The 20,274-nt window shown below is 37.2% G+C and overlaps 1 protein-coding gene and 1 non-coding gene across 5 annotated transcripts in view; one reads left to right on the forward strand and one right to left on the reverse strand.

Annotated features, from left to right (window-relative positions):
• Positions 1-20,054, forward strand: part of LOC145780080 (uncharacterized) — a 36,824-nt gene extending 16,770 nt beyond the window's left edge. The window contains exons 19-39 of one of the 4 annotated variants that reach the window (XM_082591794.1): positions 448-621; positions 1,314-1,462; positions 5,556-5,702; positions 6,360-6,482; positions 7,021-7,198; positions 7,702-7,871; positions 8,332-8,470; positions 10,710-12,189; positions 12,471-12,690; positions 13,058-13,225; positions 13,835-13,891; positions 14,583-14,868; positions 15,192-15,445; positions 15,517-15,642; positions 16,066-16,151; positions 16,542-17,289; positions 17,585-17,677; positions 17,881-18,063; positions 18,247-18,423; positions 18,873-18,894; positions 19,332-19,471. In XM_082591794.1, coding sequence (XP_082447920.1) covers positions 448-621; positions 1,314-1,462; positions 5,556-5,702; positions 6,360-6,482; positions 7,021-7,198; positions 7,702-7,871; positions 8,332-8,470; positions 10,710-12,189; positions 12,471-12,690; positions 13,058-13,225; positions 13,835-13,891; positions 14,583-14,868; positions 15,192-15,445; positions 15,517-15,642; positions 16,066-16,151; positions 16,542-17,289; positions 17,585-17,677; positions 17,881-18,063; positions 18,247-18,423; positions 18,873-18,890 — 4,976 coding nt within the window. In that variant the 3' untranslated portion in view covers positions 18,891-18,894; positions 19,332-19,471. Of the gene's footprint in view, positions 1-447; positions 622-1,313; positions 1,463-5,555; positions 5,703-6,359; positions 6,483-7,020; positions 7,199-7,701; positions 7,872-8,331; positions 8,471-10,705; positions 12,190-12,470; positions 12,691-13,057; positions 13,226-13,834; positions 13,892-14,582; positions 14,869-15,191; positions 15,446-15,516; positions 15,643-16,065; positions 16,152-16,541; positions 17,290-17,584; positions 17,678-17,880; positions 18,064-18,246; positions 18,424-18,872; positions 18,895-19,331 lie in introns of all 4 variants that reach the window. The other 3 variants (XM_082591790.1, XM_082591792.1, XM_082591793.1) reach the window with 3 other exon arrangements.
• Positions 3,018-3,090, reverse strand: Trnaf-gaa (transfer RNA phenylalanine (anticodon GAA)). Its single transcript has one exon. It is a non-coding gene; the product is annotated as a tRNA-Phe (tRNA).
• Positions 20,055-20,274: the final 220 nt, after the last annotated feature.

Consider the following 20,274-nt stretch of genomic DNA (forward strand, 5'->3'; position numbering starts at 1 on the left):
ATTCTTATATTGAAGTGAAAACAATCTGCCTGAGCATTCTTGATTTGAAACGAAGTCAAATTTTGTGATCATGTTTTTCATGTCTATTGCGAAATTTCTGCACAGACAGAAATATTAGCCTATTTGCAGCCTAACGCCATTGTTCTCTGATTTACATTAAATATACAGCATACGCAGAAAAGTTTAGGTTTAGAATAAACTGTCCAAAACAGGTTTTATCAGTCCAAACGAAGTTCTTTACATTGAAGTTAATTCGAAACAAAAAACAACATTTTTTTTCTTTCCTAGCGTAGTAGTTAAAACGTTCATCTGATGAATGCAAAAGTTAAAGCAGAAACATGCAAGTTGTTCTGTTGCTTCATCGACTTTAGGTCAAAAACTTTAAATCACTTTGATTAAGTCGGAATTACTGAAAAAAAAACGTAAACAGTTTTACGATTTCTCCAGAGGATGATGTTTCCGATCTGGAAAGCTCTTCCAGCAGCTCAAGCAAAACATCTAATGATGACGCCATCCTAAATCCAGTAAAAACATCCATCCCAAATCTTGCAGATGACGAATTGTTGCAAGAGACCATACTAAAAGTTTTTCCACAATCACAAAAAGGCAACTTTAACATAGGTAATGTAATGAACAATGCACATGCCTCATAATTATAGAAATGTGAGGATTTGTAGAAGTCATAAAGGCCACGATCGAACGAAAATGGAAGTCATTTCGTGCATTGAACGCAATAAAGACCAAAGTCAACAAGAGCTTCATTGTCTTAAAACGTGGCCGAGTGGTTAAGAACGCCTTGCACTCAAGTCTAGGACGTCCACAATTCCCATCATGTTGAAAGTTCGATTCCCGCTCGAACAACATGGATATGCACCACTGATGATCTCAAACAAGGGGGAAACTTGAGTATGGCGACTTCCATTTTCGTCCGATCTTGGCCTTAATGAATGAACTACAGTATGTATTGTACGGTATGATTTAACTCAATATTGGACAACGCGGTAGCCTCATTGGAGGTGTTCATGACAAGGCAATCTTTTGGTTTGATCTGTAAAACAGCAGCTATTGTTGCAATTATGCCAGATTAAGACACTTAGAGGTCTTACGTACAGCCTATTGCAACTGTAGCCTCTGGTAAGATCAAAGCGAAACTGGTTCGACTATCGGGATGTTTGTTTGAACAAGGAACAACACTCAAAGAAAACAAGAGCAAGCTACTAAAAAACATTTTCAATCAACGTTAGCTTTTAATCTAATGCAAAAATAGTCAGCAAAGTATGTCTAAACTCTAAACTCCAATGTTTATTTTACAGAAGACATTCCAGAGCCGGTGACGAATTCACTAGCAGAAGATTCGCAAGCAACAGAGCAACCTTCAGTCTCCAATACAACACTCAAGTCATTGCAGAACGAACTGGTTGGTTATCAACTCTTGGTGGAAAAGCTAAAGCGCAGAAATCAGGTAAAATCTTTTATTATTGCATGCACAATCATGGGCTCTATCCAAGGGGGGGTGAGGGGGGTGATCACCCCCCCACTAATTGGAGTGGGGGGGTGATCAATGCAAAATCACCCCCCCACTCATTTGGCTTTGAAAAGGTTTTGTGATATTTTATTGATCAAATTTTGAAAAATATATTTTCGCTGTTAGCACATTTTAAATTTTTTATCAATATGAATATATATTTCATTTCAATATGATTTTTTGGTTTGGCAACCCTGAACTACGAGCCAGGCGTTTACACTGTGTTTTAACTTAGTTTGCTTGGTAGCCACTTTAACAAGAAAAAATTCTGCCACTGCAAATGACTAGAATGACACCGCCAACCAATCAGAACATGTTATAAGAGGCTACCGTCCAATTGTGACCTTTCTCGCACTTAGCCAGAGAGTTAATCTTTGTTTTGAACTTTATTTGGTAATTACAGAAGAAAAAAGAGCAATAGCAGTTGTGAGAATCGAACCCACGTCAATCAAATGACTACTTTCTAACCCTAACCCCTAAAAAGCCGACCAGCTGCCAACTTAGTCGGCAGCAGTGGCCGAGTAGTTAGCGCGTTGGGCTTGCAGTCGAGAGCCTGCATGTTCGACTCCACCCCCCCGCACTTGCTGTTGTTTCTCTGGGCAAGAAACTTCACTATAATTGCCTCTACCCAGTGATCGATTTCGAGTAATGAGTAGTACCAAATTTAAGTCATAAGTAGAGTAGACAACCGAAACAGACATTGCCGTCGGCTGCAGCGTGGGTCAGGTGTACGTCAGAAGGCGTACACCGATGCATAGCGGTCAAGTCTGCTTTCCCGCAATGCAGGGTAAAAATATGAAAAACAAATAAACAAACAAACAAACAGCTGATAGAAAATCCAGCACTTGATTTGCTTTGTATCATCTTCTTTTCGCCCTTTTTCACGTCACGGAAAACGTAGTTTATGATTGGTTCGAGTTTTCATTTGCAGTGCCAGAATTATTTCTTGGTAAGTGACTACTAGTTTGCTTACCCAAAAATGCCCTTTCCGGAACATACTTTATGAAACGACTTGGAAACCCTATGCTTCGATCAGAAAGAAGCTGATGCTGCAATGGGGGGTCTGGGGGGCTACGCCCCCCAGAAGTTGAAATGACTATAACGATTTTAGCCAACTGTCCAAAAACCACCCCCCCGAATTCTAAAAGTGGATAGAGCCCCTGTGCACAATGCATAACTTTTATTATGTTGCAAAAGGAAAGAACCTGTTTCAAAAGTTTTTTTTTGTTTTAAAAAAATGTAGATAAAAAAAAAATAATAAAACTCTTCGGAAATTTATTTGCTTTGTCACAGTGTGTGAAACGCCATTGAAGCACTAAAACGGTGTTTTTTGCTGTAGGATATTGCATCAGATGGGTTTTCCATTGAACATAATTTTTCATAGAACATTTCAGCAGTCATGTGGCAAAAATTTAGCCAGTACAATTGCAACAAAAGTCTGTAAAGATAAGGCACAAAGAATATTTTTGCATAAAATCTTTAAAAAAAGAAATGCCCCGACCCGGGATTGAACCAGGGACCTTCAGATCTTCAGTCTGACGCTCTCCCAACTGAGCTATCGAGGCACTGAAAAACCGCAGCAGATTGAAGATAGAATTTAGACCAATGGCAAATCTACATTTCCCCGTTTGTTTGAATTGGTGGCGCAATGACGGCAGTGTGGCTTGCTGCTGTTACGTTATGTGATGGAAGTCGAACGTAAACACTCCAGACCTGATTGCGCGTGAAAGATGGAAAATAACTTAACTGATTTCCTCACTTCGCTTTTGTTTTTTCAATTGTTGAAAACATTCAATAGAGTAAAAGCTGAAGTTGTTTTTGGCTGTAAAGATGGAAAACCGTAAATCCTATGATTGGTTGCAAGTTGAAGGTTTTGGCCATTCCCACTTCACAGCTTGCTTCAATGACGACATCTGCGTATTCTTATGTTGCTGATGCTATGTTGCACACCAGAGAACGTTGATGTCGGTCATGAATCAATTCAAATTGTTAAATTTCTACCTTTTTTTCGATAAATTTACTTCGTATCTATGGACTAGTTTAAAAATGCATAACGTAATCAATAGTTTTGAACACACTGCGATGCTTTTATTGAGTCAGGCGGCACGAATCATGAAACCAACTAAGTTTGGCGTGTTTCATCTCTAAGCCCAGGGGTCGACAACCTTTTTAGCCCTGCGGACCGGTTTGAGGCAGGTATTATTTTGCGTACCGGCCTTCGGTAAAATACAAAGGCTTATTGCATGCAAATATATTTCACCTCATTCGGTCATCGTGATTCTGTTTTCATGAAAGCCCTGGGCCTGTTTTGCAGCAATTATTATCTGCTCCCATCCAGGGGTTATGGTAGTCAATGACACCCACAGTGTGTTCGTTATGTTCTGCTGTCACTACAGAAAAGCCAGCTTCGCATTCGCATAGAAGAATTTTAGATGGCAAGAATTTTAGTGTGGTTATCACGAGATCAGGGTGTTATCCAGCAGCAAAATTTTGGTGGGTTGTTATCGCAAATGAACATTTAATGTTTCCGTCATTTGCAATTTCCAGAAGCTGATCCGCATGTTGCACAGACATGGTTGATTCGCCTGGTTTGATCTCAAACCGGTTACGGATCCATTCGTTTGCAATTCGTAAGTGTGTTGTCTAGGGAAGTTGCTTTCGAATTCTTGTAAAAACGAAGATAAGTGATTGCGCATTAGTTGTAAAAATGCTGGCCAAGGCACGTTGTCATCCAAAACATTTGCTAATATTTGAAACATGTCTGATATCCCCTTGCCTACTCGCCACTCCCACAATTCCAGTTGAATGCAATTACTTTATCTACCAACTTTTGGCCTTGGTTTTGCGCGGCACGGTAGCAGATTCCTCACCGACCGGCACCGGGCCGCGGTCCGATGGTTGCCGACCACTGTCTTAGCCTACAAGTCAGGCACTTGAGTATTTACTCTGCTCCTTTGAGCGTCTGCGACAAGAATGAATACGTTTTGTTGTGTTTATATTAAACTAAGAGGAAGCTAATTAGATTCCAGGCAGAAAAGGGGATCATTATTGTAGTTTCTTCCACTTTTTTCAACCAAGCTACAAAACGTAACATTTGTTTCTGAGTAGTTTCTCGTTGTTGTTCTGATTGGTTCACAAAGAAACAGCTCTTCGTCGTGAAATTGCTAAGTTTATTTTGCCCAATCAGAACAAAGGATATGTATTTGCTCCAAACACATTTTTTTCTTCACGATTGTACTCATGATAAACCACGAGATGACACGCCAAATATTGCAAGATCACATTTCGTTGATTTTTGAATTACTGTACAGTTTTTCTCTTCGAGTGAAAGTAAATCAATGGCCTGATTGCCCGGCACTAGTCAATATATGGCTAGTCTCTGTGGCTAAAAACGCAGATTTAGTTCGCAAAAAGTTGATAGTGGATGGTTCATTCCCAGGCAGATTTATTTATTCTACGATTACAGGTAAGCTAATTAAAAGTGGCTAATAAAGAAAATCGTGCCGTAACAGTGTCTCATGAAACAAATTTATTTCTTTTGGGGAAGGGTGTTGTAGCCTATATCGCCAGAATGTTATCCATAAAATAAAATCTCTATCAACACCCGAACACTTGTTAGCAATCAGGGAATGTTAATTGATTACGTCACATAAAATTACGATGATCAAACATAGATAGCCTACGTGCGATCAGGTGAAAACATAACTATCAACGTCATTGAAACGTCACGAAATATGAATTCAGTTGACTATCACAGCATTGTGCTAGTGTTTTGTCATGTGAAGTTGACCTTGATGGGCCTTTAAGTGTTTAAATTTCAGTAAATGCACTTGTGTGAAAATAACTTTTGTGATTGAATTAAGTCAGAAAGATAATGAAAAATAAGAGATGAATTTAAAAATTAAGCAAGAATAAAAGGCGTCTTTACTGTGATGTCATAGTAGCTGCTTTCATATTGTCTGTGTGTAAAGTAATGTATTTGTAAGCTTACTTCTTGGCATATGGTCTTCTCAAAATAGTGATGTTGCAGGATTTGTTGGAAGGCAGCGGTGCAGCTATGACGCAAGACGATAAAGAGTCACTGGAGCGTGAAGTGAGTGCCCTTCGCGGTCAGGTGGCACTGTTGGAACGTAACAATCGAATCTTTTCCGACAGAGAAAGAACGGATCTCAAACAAGTTAGTGATTTCAAAGAACTATTTTCTCACTCAGATTAACTACAAAATTCCGCACTACAAAACAGTTGATCGAATCTGACTCTGGTCACTTTGTCTCAACTACAAAACCAAAAGTTGCTATTTTGCGTCGTTTTAACGTGGCTACACTTTGAAACGATATAAACAAGGAAATATTTGCTGATTGTGATGACTTTATCTGGTTTATCCTCACTTTTTTCGATCCTTCACATTTTACCCTCCAATACTGTTTAATGCACTACCCTACTCTAATATTTATCCTGTGCCAGAATACTGTTATTGCACGATTCGTTGTTACTTCAGACCGGTTTCTTTGAACATTCATAGGCGATGTAGCCTGCACAATGCACATTCTTACGTCTTTTTCACATTTTTAATCTCCGAATACAACTTTCTGTCTTTCTGTGCAGTAGTTGCGAATGTGCTTTATTTTCCATAACATTATCTGCAGCAGTTGTATTCGATTAACACCATTTAGCGTTACCTTAGCTAAACGCGTACATCAAACAGTCGATCTGATGTTGGTGTTAGGCTATTTTGCTTTAGAAATATTTTTTACCCAAAAATAGAACAAAAAATAATTTTTACCCAAAAGTTATTTCTTGTTCTAAATGATTAGTTCGCTTATTTGCTCCACAGGATTTAGATTTGGCAAATAAGCGCTGTAGCAGCTTTCAGTCACAACTGCAAGCCATTAAGGCTAGCTTGGACTACGAAGAAGTTATGAAAGTAAAGAAGCAACTAAGTGACGTATCAAAAAAAGTACGTAGCCATGTGAAAAGCCGTGCTTGTTTTGTGTGTGTGCGTTTTTGTACTTTTGAGATATCGCTACTAGCTTTTATATATTTGGAATGTTTAATTTTGCATTAACACGACGTGGTTTATAAGAAGCTGTGTATCGAAAGCATAAGTGCCAAAATCACTGACTCTTTTTCAGCTCAACTAGAAAAAGATGTATTGCGTATATGTTTGCCACGTGATCGATTTGCTGTGTAATGTATCTGTTTAATTTGATCAGCACATGAAAATGTGGTACGGTATTTATTTGAAGGGATGTTGTGTCTTGAAGATTGCAACCGATTGGCAATGCGTCCTTGCGATCTTTTGCACGTGAATATAAAGATATCATTGTTTTTATGTTGTTGCCGCTTTTGTCCAGCTTTGATGAGTGTATTGTTAAAAAGCGTGGACTACTTTTTTCTTCGCTAGATTATGCAAATAAAAACAATGGAGTATTTTTTCCTAACAATATAACTTAATTGATTTGACGCAGTAAAACTTCTCACAAAACAATTTCTAGGCTGACGAGTTTGAAGCCAAACTACAAGAATATGAAAAGGAAGAAACATCTGACAGTGATGATTCTCATTCAAGTGACGACTCAAATAAACCAACTAAATATGCTCGTCTCCTTGAACTCGAAGAAGAAGCTGAAGAGTTAAAAAATAAAATAGAAGAAAGAGATGAAGACATGAAAGGTACAGATTCTTCTATCGAATTTATGCTGATCAAACATACTAGTCGGTCTTGTTTGGTGATAATTTGATAAATTTTCCTGGCTGAAACGTTTTTTCTGCAATCTACGTGCATTAGCTTTGACTGTTAATAAAACTAACACGAGCTGATACCATCTAGATTCAATTGTAGAAGTTTTGAAAAAATGATAGCGACCACTCGCCGTTTTGGTTCATCGCGAAAAACATCTTTTCTGATCCTTGTGCTAGTCTGAGTCTATTTAACTTCCTACCAATAGTTGACTTTGTCTTATCCTAATGTCGGTTGTGTTGTTGAACATGTAATCAGAAAAACATAACATGTAATGGTTTACCAGCCGCTGACTTTCAGTCAATCAAAGACAGACTTTGTTGGCATTGTCGTGAGAAAATCTTAATCTCGGAATGAAAAATTATCTTTGGAAGCTTAATTCTGACGTAGTATATTTGCAGATTCAGCATATATTTTAACCAAATGCCTTTGTTAGACCGTGATGTGATGATTGAAGAGTTGCAGCATCAGCTCAAGCATATCAAGCAGCAGTACACTGACGAGGTTGAACAACTGGAGAAGCAAAATCACGACAAAGAGAAGGAATTACAAGAAGAGATCAAGGAATTGGAACGTGAAGTGTCGGATAAGAAAGAAATGCTGAAGGTCAGGATCATGCCAATTAAATACAATTGACATGGAAAGTATTTTGCTGTTTAGTTCTCAGTTGCTTTTTCCCAGGAAGCAAAATTTGTCTTGTTTACAAAAATACCTCTGCAAAACGTTGAATCAATGTAAAAGTACGATTTTGCCAGCTGTGCGAAACCAACCAAAAACTAGATTGATAGAGACCAATTACGTTTCATCGTGGGATACCTATTGTTAACAATGTTTCCTCTGAAAATTGAATGAGGCTGTTCTGAAAATACTATGAGATGTTCTACTGGTGCAAATTAAGCTAAACTATCACAAGATGTATACAGTGACAATCTGCTTTTATTGCGACGTTTCGTCAATCAGACACGACTGACTTTTTCAGGGGGCTAGACCTGCACCAGTAGAATATCTCATATCATTTAATGTTTCATCTGATTCTGTAATTGGTCTTAGAACTACTTTTTATCAGTTAAAACAAGCAAACCTGAAAAACAAAAGCAATGAGCTGGACGACCGCGATGACGACATTGAAAAACTGCAGAAAGACATTCAAAAGAAAAATAAGGAAATCGAGCAGCTAAGATGGGAAGTCGAAAGTTTACAGGCAAGTTGGTTGTTGGGCTTCATTTCAACAGACATATTTTAAAGGGGTGTGTACAAAAATGTGATTTTATTTGATGGTGCGTTACGTAGCTCCCACCCAGCTCGAAGCTGCAACGCCGTACGGTCAATGATTATAGTAAACTAATGTTATTAATTCAAAGAAAATGAAGGGGTGTACCAGCAAACATCTATAGGATTGGCCCATGATACAAGAGAAGGATCCCCAGAGGATACAAACTGATATGAATGAATCAACAAGTGAATAAAAAAATAACAGTTAACCTCTCAAGTACATGTAGCTCCACACAGAGTGAAATTTACATGCCTTTTGACTCTTTTTTATTTCTTTAAAAGTATTATTGACTCAAAAAGAATGTCTAAAAAGACATTACGAAAAGTAACTACGGACAAAGGCCAGTGTTTCGATCTTCAGATCTCTTCAGCGTAGTAAAGTGAAAGTAGAAAGTTGTCTTGCAGCGTTGGTTGAGGTGATGATTTGAAACTTGAGTGATTGTTGTGAGACAATGAGACTGGATTTAAGTTTTAAATTTGGACCTCAGCGAAACGTGGTTTTACAGCCTATTAAAAGGTGTGATTTTTTTAAGAGAATTTGTACTAAGAAATGGCAGGAATTTGTTAAAAATAAAAACTAGAAAAAAAGACAAGAATTTGCAACTGAGCTAGGACAAAACAATCATCTGAGATGGATCTAAAATACAAGAAATTAGATTCTAGCGGCACATATAAGTATAAAAATTCAAAGAAAATGAAAGGGTGTACCAGCAAAAATCTATAGGATTGGCCCATGATACAAGAGAAGGATCCCCAGAGGATACAAACTGATATGAATGAATCAACAAGTGAATAAAAAAATAACAGTTAACCTCTCAAGTACATGTAGCTCCACACAGAGTGAAATTTACATGCCTTTTGACTCTTTTTTATTTCTTTAAAAGTATTATTGACTCAAAAAGAATGTCTAAAAAGACATTACGAAAAGTAACTACGGACAAAGGCCAGTGTTTCGATCTTCAGATCTCTTCAGCGTAGTAAAGTGAAAGTAGAAAGTTGTCTTGAAGCGTTGGTTGAGGTGATGATTTGAAACTTGAGTGATTGTTGTGAGACAATGAGACTGGATTTAAGTTTTAAATTTGGACCTCAGCGAAACGTGGTTTTACAGCCTATTAAAAGGTGTGATTTTTTTAAGAGAATTTGTGCTAAGAAATGGCAGGAATTTGTTAAAAATAAAAACTAGAAAAAAAGACAAGAATTTGCAACTGAGCTAGGACAAAACAATCATCTGAGATGGATCTAAAATACAAGAAATTAGATTCTAGCGGCACATATAAGTATAAAAATTCAAAGAAAATGCCGCTAGAATCTAATTTCTTGTATTTTAGATCCATCTCAGATGATTGTTTTGTCCTAGCTCAGTTGCAAATTCTTGTCTTTTTTTCTAGTTTTTATTTTTAACAAATTCCTGCCATTTCTTAGCACAAATTCTCTTAAAAAAATCACACCTTTTAATAGGCTGTAAAACCACGTTTCGCTGAGGTCCAAATTTAAAACTTAAATCCAGTCTCATTGTCTCACAACAATCACTCAAGTTTCAAATCATCACCTCAACCAACGCTTCAAGACAACTTTCTACTTTCACTTTACTACGCTGAAGAGATCTGAAGATCGAAACACTGGCCTTTGTCCGTAGTTACTTTTCGTAATGTCTTTTTAGACATTCTTTTTGAGTCAATAATACTTTTAAAGAAATAAAAAAGAGTCAAAAGACATGTAAATTTCACTCTGTGTGGAGCTACATGTACTTGAGAGGTTAACTGTTATTTTTTTATTCACTTAATGTTATTAAGTTTACGTTTGCCTTGAGTTTCCATGTGACAAATGGAACGTTGCTTTAAGCTGTTGCTGATAATGTTGTTATTTTTTATTGGGTTAATATGGACGTATTTTTCTACTTTTACAACATTGCAGTAGTCAACTAAGCCTGCTCTAATGAAAATGTCGGCGTGGTTAAAATTGCACTAAAACAAGGAAAAAACTGATGCATCGTATCCTGGCAATTTTGCCGTTTCAATTATGATACTGTGCTTTACACTTATTCGGCACATTAAGACTGTACGGTAATTTATCTTTTCATAGTTTGTGACTTCAAATCAACTAATTTCTTAACATAAAATACACAAATAAACACTGAACAACCTATTTAATCACCTATACCTTTACAGAGAGAAAACCTTTCACTTCTCAAGAGAATAGACCAATTGAAGCAAGCGCTTTCATCCTCCAACGATCCTGCTCTCTTTGAAGCTGCTCTCTCTCCTGTGGCAACATTTCGATCTCCGTCAACCGGATCAATTTCAACGCGAGTAAGATCAAGATCATCCACTCCCAAATCTTCTTTCCAAGACTCACCAGATGCTAAGAGGAGCAACAGAAGTCATGATTCCATAGGATCCAATTACATCACGGCGTTTGACGATCATCTGGAGCCTGTTAGGTCGAGGAGAGCATTTTCTTTTGATGTTGATCACGAAACTCCAACAAGCGCTTTGAGAGAGGGCATCCATGAAGCCAAGGAAACTGTGCACCAGATGGGAGATGTCTTAGACACGCCTAGAATGTCTCCATCAAGAAGGATGTCGCCAGTACCAGGATCAAAATTTGCATCAGGAATGTCTGCTGAATATTCTTCTCCCTTGTCCTCAGCTGCACATGTTGGTGGCATTACAGGAATAAAAAGCAAGTCTGCTCCATTTAATAATGAAGATAAAACTTATCAAGAAAACGTTAAAAGTAGTAAGAAGCCCAAAAATAAAGAAAAAAATAAGCGATTTAAGGGTCATTCCTCTTCCTCTTCTTCTTCCAGTCAAGAGGAAACATGTGATAGCGAGAGTGATTCTAAATCTGATATTGTGACAAAGAAAAATAGAGGCGCAAGTGCAGCATCACTAAACCCAGATTTAAGTATTTTGACAATTCCTTCCAAAAACAGCACCAAAGCAAATGAGGAAACGTTGGTTTTCGACTCGGTTTACCCTTTGGAAGTGGAAGATGGGCCGACTAGATCTTTAGCGTCGCCAAAAGCTAGAAGAGTTAAAAGATATACTCACCCACAAAAATTGAAACACGATAAAGACATATCAGATTCGTCAACCAGTAGCTCCGACGATTCAACCGTCTCAGCTGAAACAACTTCAAAATCTCAACGCGAAGATGCTGCTACGTTTAACCCTTCCCATGCTCTCAATAAAGACTTAAATAAAACCGCAATGCATCAGCAGAAGACAGTTTCTGGTGATCTAACTTCGTCGGAAGCCACGACAGACCAGAGAAATCAATCAAGCGAAGCAGAAACACCTGTGACGTCCGACGTAGACACAAATTTAAAGGCACCATTTTCACAAGGGGATGAGCCTCCAATTAATACAAAAATAAACGATCCATTATCCATCATGTTTACTTCAAATGAACGAGAATCTACCTCAAGCTTAAAAGAAGCTATGCAGCCACGTGATTCAGCTTCAACAATGCCAGGTTCGTTCATATCAGACGAGCGATCGGCTTTGATACAAGAAGTAGCGAAAGCGCGCGAAGAGGCGAACAAGTGGTTCGCAGAAGTGACCGAAGCTGATCGTGAAAAAAGAAAACTTGGCCGTCGCTTGGAGGCGCTAGAAAACGAACTTGTGCGACTCAAGGACGTGGAAAATAAGTAAGTAATTTGTTTACACTTTTTGCTGTTATTACAGTAAGCCTTTGTTTTTTTTCTAAATTAGTGTATATTATAGTGCGCATACAATTGCGAACTTGTGTGAATTTCCAAAATAAAAGCATTGACTAATCTAATTGCACAAATAAAAATTTTTCTTTCAAAAATTCATAATTTTTGCTTTGCTGTAACGAAGTGGGTCCTAACTTTTTTATACACACGAACCTTTCTCAAGAAATGATCAATCATGCGGACCGCATTCAAATTTTGTCGATCTTTTTTAGCTTTGACTTGATGAAGAAGCATCAAGACGACGTCAAACAAGTGTCACGTGATCTAGCAGCTGTGCGCACTCAAGCGGAAATCGCCAATAGAAAAGCCGAAGAGGCAAGAGAAAAGAACGCCTTGCTGAAGGCGCATCTTTTGGACAGAGAAGAGGTGCAGAACGAAAATAAAGAGCTGAAGAGGAGCATAGAAAAAATGAAGAGGAAAACCGAAGACCCGGTATTTAAATTAAAGTACTCGTTTCTAATGTAACTACACTCGCTTTTTCCGATTTTAATTGAAGAACGTTTGTTTTGAAGGCATTTGCGTTAATAAAACGATTGATCCATTTCTTATAAGTGTGTTGATCAAATTTCTTATGAGAGTGACAAAAATGTAATCATTTTCTTATTTTCATACACAACAATGATAGCACACTTCTATACCAATACACATTTTTGCATATTAATTAGTGGAATACTTAAGTTTGGAAACACAGATAGCAAAATCCGAACTATACCTACTAATCGCAAAGTGAAAGCAATGCGATAGTGTAACTTACGTACTCATAAGAGTGATATCCTTTTTAGTTTGTGTATGTGTTTAGAACGCTTCAAATTCTGCTCTGCCGTTGAGCGAACTTCAACAAACTGTTTTGAGTCCTCAAACTGGGAAGCCATCATCAGAAAATACGTCACCGCCAAAGATGGTGACGTCACCAACCGACAAGCAGCTAAACGAAATCAAAGAAAGTTTCGAATACATTGCTAGTAATGTAAGTACATTCAAGAATATAACTTATCATCAAAACCTTTAGTGCTGGCAAGCAAGACGTGAATTTGTGTATTGATATCACTAACATGATTACTAACCGGTGGTTAAAGTTAATGTTGTAGAGTTAGAGAGATTTTTGTAATGGCTTTCGTTACATGTGACATGTAGCTTATTCAAAAGCCATTTGTTGACATTAATATTCCATTTTCCTAAATCAATTTATTATGAAAACTAAAAACAGCAAGTTGGTTCACAGTTAACCTTTCTTGAATTTAAAGCTTTATAGTCTATGGAACATCAAAAATATTACAAGAATTAGATAAGATGAAAATATTCTAACGATAAATTCGTTTTGCTGACGTTTGTTTGATTTAAAGTCTAGCTGAAGTTTAAAAAGAATTTGTATGTTAACTGGATTTGTATTGTTTTTGATTTTTTGCTTCTTAGAAAATCGATCGGAAACGTGTCACATAGTTCATTCATACACTAGCATTTGGGTTAATGTGCAGTCATTAACATTGTGATAGATTAACATCATTAGTGGATGGTGTTAGCACAAAGTGTGGTGTTTTTGTGGCTCATCTACTAACAAAGACTTGTCACTTACCAGTTTGCAGACCTTGTGTTAAGGAAACACGATGCTGAGCTGCAGCTTGCACCTCAACAGGTAATCCGTAGGCAAATCTCGGTTTTTCTCCGATTTATTTCCAGGTTGCAAACGTTGCTGTTTTTACATTCTTCGAGAGTTGCTAGACGTTGAAATGATATAAAAGTAGCGACGTTTGCTAGCTGGGTTGTCACAAGGCGTAGAACTGACAAACAACGTTTGAAAATCAATTCACATTTAATCGCTTTCAATTACTTTCTCAGTCAAAAAACCAATACTGTTATTTCCAAAATAGTCATTGAAACTGATGAGAGTCACGTCTCTCATAAGTTACAGATGACATAATTTTCTGCAGCAACTGCTTATTTACGTGACTTTGCTTAAAAAATGTTATTTGGTTTTATAATCAATCAATAACATAATAGGTCAATCAATAGGTTTTATAATCAATAACATATTAAATTTTGTTTCGAACGCCAGATACATTTGTAGCCACATGGAAGCAAAAATGGTCACAGTTCAAACATATAGAATACATTTAATAGAAATACGTTATCCTGTAACGTAACCAAACTGCTTTTGTTTTCTTCCTCATCTCATTGTTTGCAACAAACAAACAAAAATTCCAATTTGATTGCATGTCGAAAATTAATTATTACAGCATCTTCGAATGATAAGCGCTACGAAAAGAGACCAAACTGGCAATACACTATACGACACGTATTAGATTCAAGCAATCTATTGTTTTTAGGCCAAAGTATCCCAGCTCAAACGCAAATGTTTGGAACGTGACCAACTTTTGGCGAAGTTCGTTTTGAATTTGCGGAAGAAAAAATCTGACACAACTGCAGATGACACGAGCGATTCATGCAGCGAAAGTGTTGCTTCTTCACCAAGCTTAGCTGCCATCTTGGCTCAAGCCGATCGTGTCATTCGAGCTGATGCTTTGGATGGAGACACGTCAGAGGCTGATAGCGCAGTTGTCAAGCTAAACCGAAGCAACTCCGATATCATTGGCACCACAGCTAGAACGAAAGGTAAATTAAAACTCTACTGTAGTACTCATTACGCTTTCATTATTTGTGTAAGTAAAATAGAAATAAACAGTTAGTTCCCGTTTTCCAAGTGTAAAATTGTGTAGAATGTAATTAAGTGTAAAGTTGTTTAGACTAACATGAAACTAGATTTTGCTTTCTAAAATTTTACTACACGTCAACATTTTTCATGATTTTATTGCTTTTTATTTGATTAACATTTTTTTGAAATGTGGCATCTTATTTTGTCAAAGTTTGAATGAACATATTGGCACTATTGAAAGTTTAGATAAAGTCTATCACTTTATCTCTTGCAACAATTTCAGATTTCCTCTCTCCACCTCGTCCTCCTTCCGCTTTGATGAGGACTCTAAGTGCGAAGTCTTCAAACTCCTCCAGATCCTCGCCCACTCATCGGATTTACATCGCAAAGCACGACTACGCTCCTTCCTCAAGGATCCCATCATCAAACAACGAAAACCACCTTCCTGTGACCCACTCCTTGCTTCCCGATCTGTCACTCCTGTCTGGTGACACGGTGGTTGCTATAGGCAACCCTGATCAGCGGGAGGATGGAAAGGTAAGTTTAAGTTCATTTTATGTTTTTCATGCAACTCAACCAAGTGCTCAAGCTGTTTGCGTCTTTTGCAGCTGTACCAGATGGCAGAAGTTCGTGGGAAAATAGGATTTGTTCCTCTTGGTCATCTAGTTGCTGCTGAGCAAGTGGAAGGGATGCAAGCGTTTGTGCAAGGACGAGGAAAAACAGACAGGAAAAGGGTAACACAAAAGTTATTTTGTTTTGATCGTGTGTCTAGTGACGATGTTTTCAAAGTAAGATGGTCACATTTGAAGTTATCTACAATATTGGACGATGTGGTTGATGTTGGTGTCATATTTCAAATATCTGAATTGTTTCTTTTTTTAATTTATTTCGTCACAATACTTATATAAGATTACCAGTAGAAGCTTGCTCATAGCTCGAAGCTGCAGGTTTTCGTCTGACTCTCTTCCGGAGCTAAAATCAGAATAAAATAAACCTAAATGTGGCGAAGTATTTATAGTAGAAGAAAAACGAAATGTAAATTTGGGTAATCAGAATAATTCAAATTAACGAAGGAGCTTTTTAATTTCCAAGTTTTGTACCGCCAATCAATGTTTACTTATATAAGAATAAATATTTACTTCATGCTTTGTTTTCAGAGTGCGACATCCAGTCCAGAAAAAATCGTCAATTTATACAAGAAACTTGAACAAGCTCATCTTATGGTGGCTGATAAAATCGAAAAGTAAGTGAATGTAGTTGGAAAAACGATTCTTATGTAGGCTATACCAACGTCCTCTGAAACGTATAGCCTACCAAATTGATCGCAAGTCTTTTGTTTGGTGCAGGTTTTCATAAATTTGCAATCTTTTACAAGTTTTGTTGTTTTATTTTTTTCCTTGAAGCGTGTGGTCATTTCACAGTTATTGCATAAAAGTAAAAAAAAAAAATTGTGGAAATCTGGTGGAAAACTATTTTAATATTGATTGACATTAACATTTTCTAACTAACATTTTTTAAGTTTCTATAAACTGCGATTAACTATTTAAATAAAAGTAACTATTTGTTGAAATTTGGTTTTAATAAGTGCATTTACTCAAGACCATTCAAAAACAAACTACACTTTTTATGACAGAAACTCTAAGGTGAAACCATTCTCGCCACCCAAGCAAAACAATGGCAAGCCAAAAACGAAGAAAAGTTCGTTTTCAACACCCGATCATGATTCCACAACTGAATATGCATCTTCGGAAGCTTCTCATAAACCTTTTCTTCAACAAGGTAGAGATAAGAAATCCTCTCGCAGAAAGCGTGAAGACAAACCTCCGAAATACAAATCAACAAACGATCCTGACCACTTACCCCCGAGCCACGACGCAAGCTTGTACAACGACCATCTTCCAAAACGTTCTGAATCCAACCCATTAACATCCAAAATGAGTGATAATAACTCGGACCTATTTGGGGACAATAAACACGCGGACTCTGATTCTAGTTTTGTTCCAATCTACGGTGTGAACAATCGGGATGATAGGATTAGGAGTTCTACTCCTGTACAACCTCCTTCCCACCATCGTCGCTCATCGTCCGTTCCTCTGCGTCGTAATTCCTCTTCAAGATCTTCCCGATCCGAGTTCTCCACCCCAGGAAAATTTATGTCTCCTTCTCGGAGCACGGAATCTTCTCCACGAAAGGAAAGAAGCCGATCATCTTCCAGGAATAAAGATAAGAACCGACACAGCAATAGCAGCTTCCGGAACACAAGCTCTTCTCACGGACCTAGCCATATTGCTTCTCCACATCCTCCAACATTTTTAGTAGTTGAGAAAACCATGGGACTAAAAAGTATGATAATCCGCTGGACACCACCCCTTTTAGACATGGTACGTTATGTAATACTGTATATGTTTTTTGTAAGGTGTGCTTTTATAATGTTAATTGCTCTGTTGTTGTTGTTTATGGTTAAAAAAGTAACCTCTCTACCCAAATTGTATTACGTTGTATAGGCTACAAACCAAAAAGAGAAAAACTTAAGTTGTGTCAAATTGTACATATATATGTGTTCACTACATTGCTTAGACTGTAGACTATTGCAATATAGTAAGAATAATATTTAGTGAAGTAAATTTCAATTATTAAAAATTATGCTCCTTTTATAATATATTGTTTATATTTCAGATATCACGAAGCAACAATTTACCAGTGATTGGCTATGAAATATCAGTAGATAAGCAGAGAAAAGTCCAGATATCCGGTGCTTACACTAATAAGGTGCGAAAATAAAGAGCAAAAGATCTTTTTATTTTATCGAGTCTATCATCAGGTCAAATTATACGATTGTTAATGTGTGGAGGTTTTCTAGCTTGCTTTTTCGTTTTCTTCCAAAGAGAGCCGACAACTCTTCATTTTGGATACGTTTTATCGCTATGTGTGATTTGTTAAGGTAATAATATTACCTCAATGTGTATTTTTAGGCAATCTTGGGCGATTTAAACCTGACTGCAACGCTAACAATTGAAGTCCGCACTGTCACTTCCGTTGGAACTTTATCGACACCTTGCGAAGTCATTTTCACTCCTAATCTCTCCTCTTCGGCTAATACAACATCACATTCTCCCCGGCCTGTCTCTCAAGCATCACGAAGCCCACCGAGCAAGGTCAATTTATAGGCTTTTAACTGTTAGTCTACTATTAATGGAAAAGTTGTTTTGTTTGTTTCATTTAGATTTCCAAGCAGAACGATTAATTTCTATCTGAAAATATTTGTTGACCACAAAGCAACAAACAATCACTTTAAACAGCAACAAAATATTGGTAAAGAAAAACCACCCCTCTTACAGAAATCAAACAACCGCAGCAGAGATTCAGTCATCCAACAGAAGGCTACCGCCTTGTACGATTATGATCCTATTGTCGACAGTCCATACAAAACCCAACATGATGAAGTCGCTCTGCGGCAAGGAGAGGAAGTGACAATTGTGGGATCACCTCGACCGGATGGGTTTTGCGATGTTCAGGTGAAGATAGTTCGTTTTTTACTTCATTAACTTTCACGTATTCGATTTCAGCAAAACAATAAAGGGATTCACTTGTTGCTAGAGCCGGTTGCTTGCAACTTTGCTGTCCCGTCACACAGGACAATTTAACTTTTTGTCAACATAAACCTGTTTTAAACATTTGAACTTGAAACGTTCCAGTGTCTAAGTGAGAACGAGCAAAAACGTAGCTTAATAAAAATAATTTGTGTAAAATCACTAAAAATATTCCAAAGTGCAAAACACCAACAAAAGGTTTCTGGGCAGAGCACAACTTTTCCTTTTTTGTTTGCTATTCATGGAGAAGAAAATGATTTTTTGACTTTAAGGTGAGTGATTAATTTTAGTGTGAAACTGATACACCCTTCAAAATAAAAAAAAATAGATGAAGAACAAGAATTAGGCATAATGTTTTAATATTTTACTTTCAGCTTAAGGCCACCACCTGAGGAGGTAAAGTTTGTCGGTTTTACGCGTGTTGTGTTTTGTTTTCAGCAGTTGCATTTAAAACCAACTTTTGAAAAATTGACTTACATATTTAAATGTTTGTTGTGAGTGCAGTGTTCATGACTGTCAAAAAAGAATCCAATTTCTCTAAGATGCCGCAATTCAGGCTACTAAGTTTTTAACATTAATTTGCGAAATGTTTCCTGATAAAATAACACTAAGCACTAGAGTCTGGTTTTTCTTTACCGAACGAGGCGCAGTTACATAATGAACATTTAAATGATTATGATGTTTCCAAGCTTTCAGTATGGGTTTGTGTTCTTTCTTACAAAACGTTGATTTCAGTAAATTTAGTTGTTTCACTCGAATCAAAAGGACAGTTCTCTAAACGACCTAAAATTTCTAGCTTTGGTTTGTGTTACCTTTTGTTCGTTGCTTTGCAGGTTGGAAGTCGTAGAGGATTTGCTCCAATTTCTTTTCTCATAAGCGATTGCGACGACTCAGTGTCGTCGTACAAACCACCTTTGCAAGGCAATGACACCAAAAAGTTGCGACACAAAAGGCGAACGAAGGGTAAAGATAGAACACATCGATATTCATCTTCTGGTTCCAGTTTCAGGAATTGAAATCTCATAATGCTGTTCAGTCTGGTTTTGCGTTTTAAATTGACGTTAATTTCACGCAAAGTTTCATTTTAGCGCTGAAACCAAGATTGATTTTTGACAGAAATTCACTTTTCTGGACAGAAAGCGATTGTATCAAAATAAAACAGCGCATTTGCCTGATTCAATTAACGTTTTGGAAAGACTTCTTCCAGACAGAAAATTTAGCCATTTTTGCATAAATTTAACGTTTGCACCTCTGCAACGTCTGCAGACGTTGAATCATTGTATAAATGACTGATTTTGCTGTCTGGGCTATGGCTAGCATGCGGAGCCCTTTCTGTGCAAAATGCAAGTTCGTTTAGTCTAAGATTTAGTTCGATATTTGTATGGAGATTTATATAACGTAAGCTCGTTATGAAATTTTGAAAACAATATACTGTTTTTTGCAATCTTTTCTGTGCTTGTCATAAAATTATTGCGAATATACGAAGTTTCGTAGAAATAGCTGTGCTGCACTTCATATTGTGATTTTGTTGAATAAATTTATTTTGTAATAAACTATATACATCTTAGTAGATACCTCCTGCATCTAAATCGTGTTGCGAAGCCTACTCGTTCTATGTATCCTTACTTGCAAACGTTGTTTGTAGGATTAAGCTAGACCCATCAAACTAGGTATGGAAGTGTTTAGTAGGGTTGTTCAAAAAAACACTTTTTCTCGAATTTCAGTGGGGACCCCCTGGAATTGTTAGGTTGCATCTAAAAACCCAACAAACCAAAT

The sequence above is a fragment of the Aplidium turbinatum genome, chromosome 11 (assembly GCF_918807975.1).
Source record: "Aplidium turbinatum chromosome 11, kaAplTurb1.1, whole genome shotgun sequence".
NCBI lineage: Eukaryota > Metazoa > Chordata > Ascidiacea > Aplousobranchia > Polyclinidae > Aplidium > Aplidium turbinatum.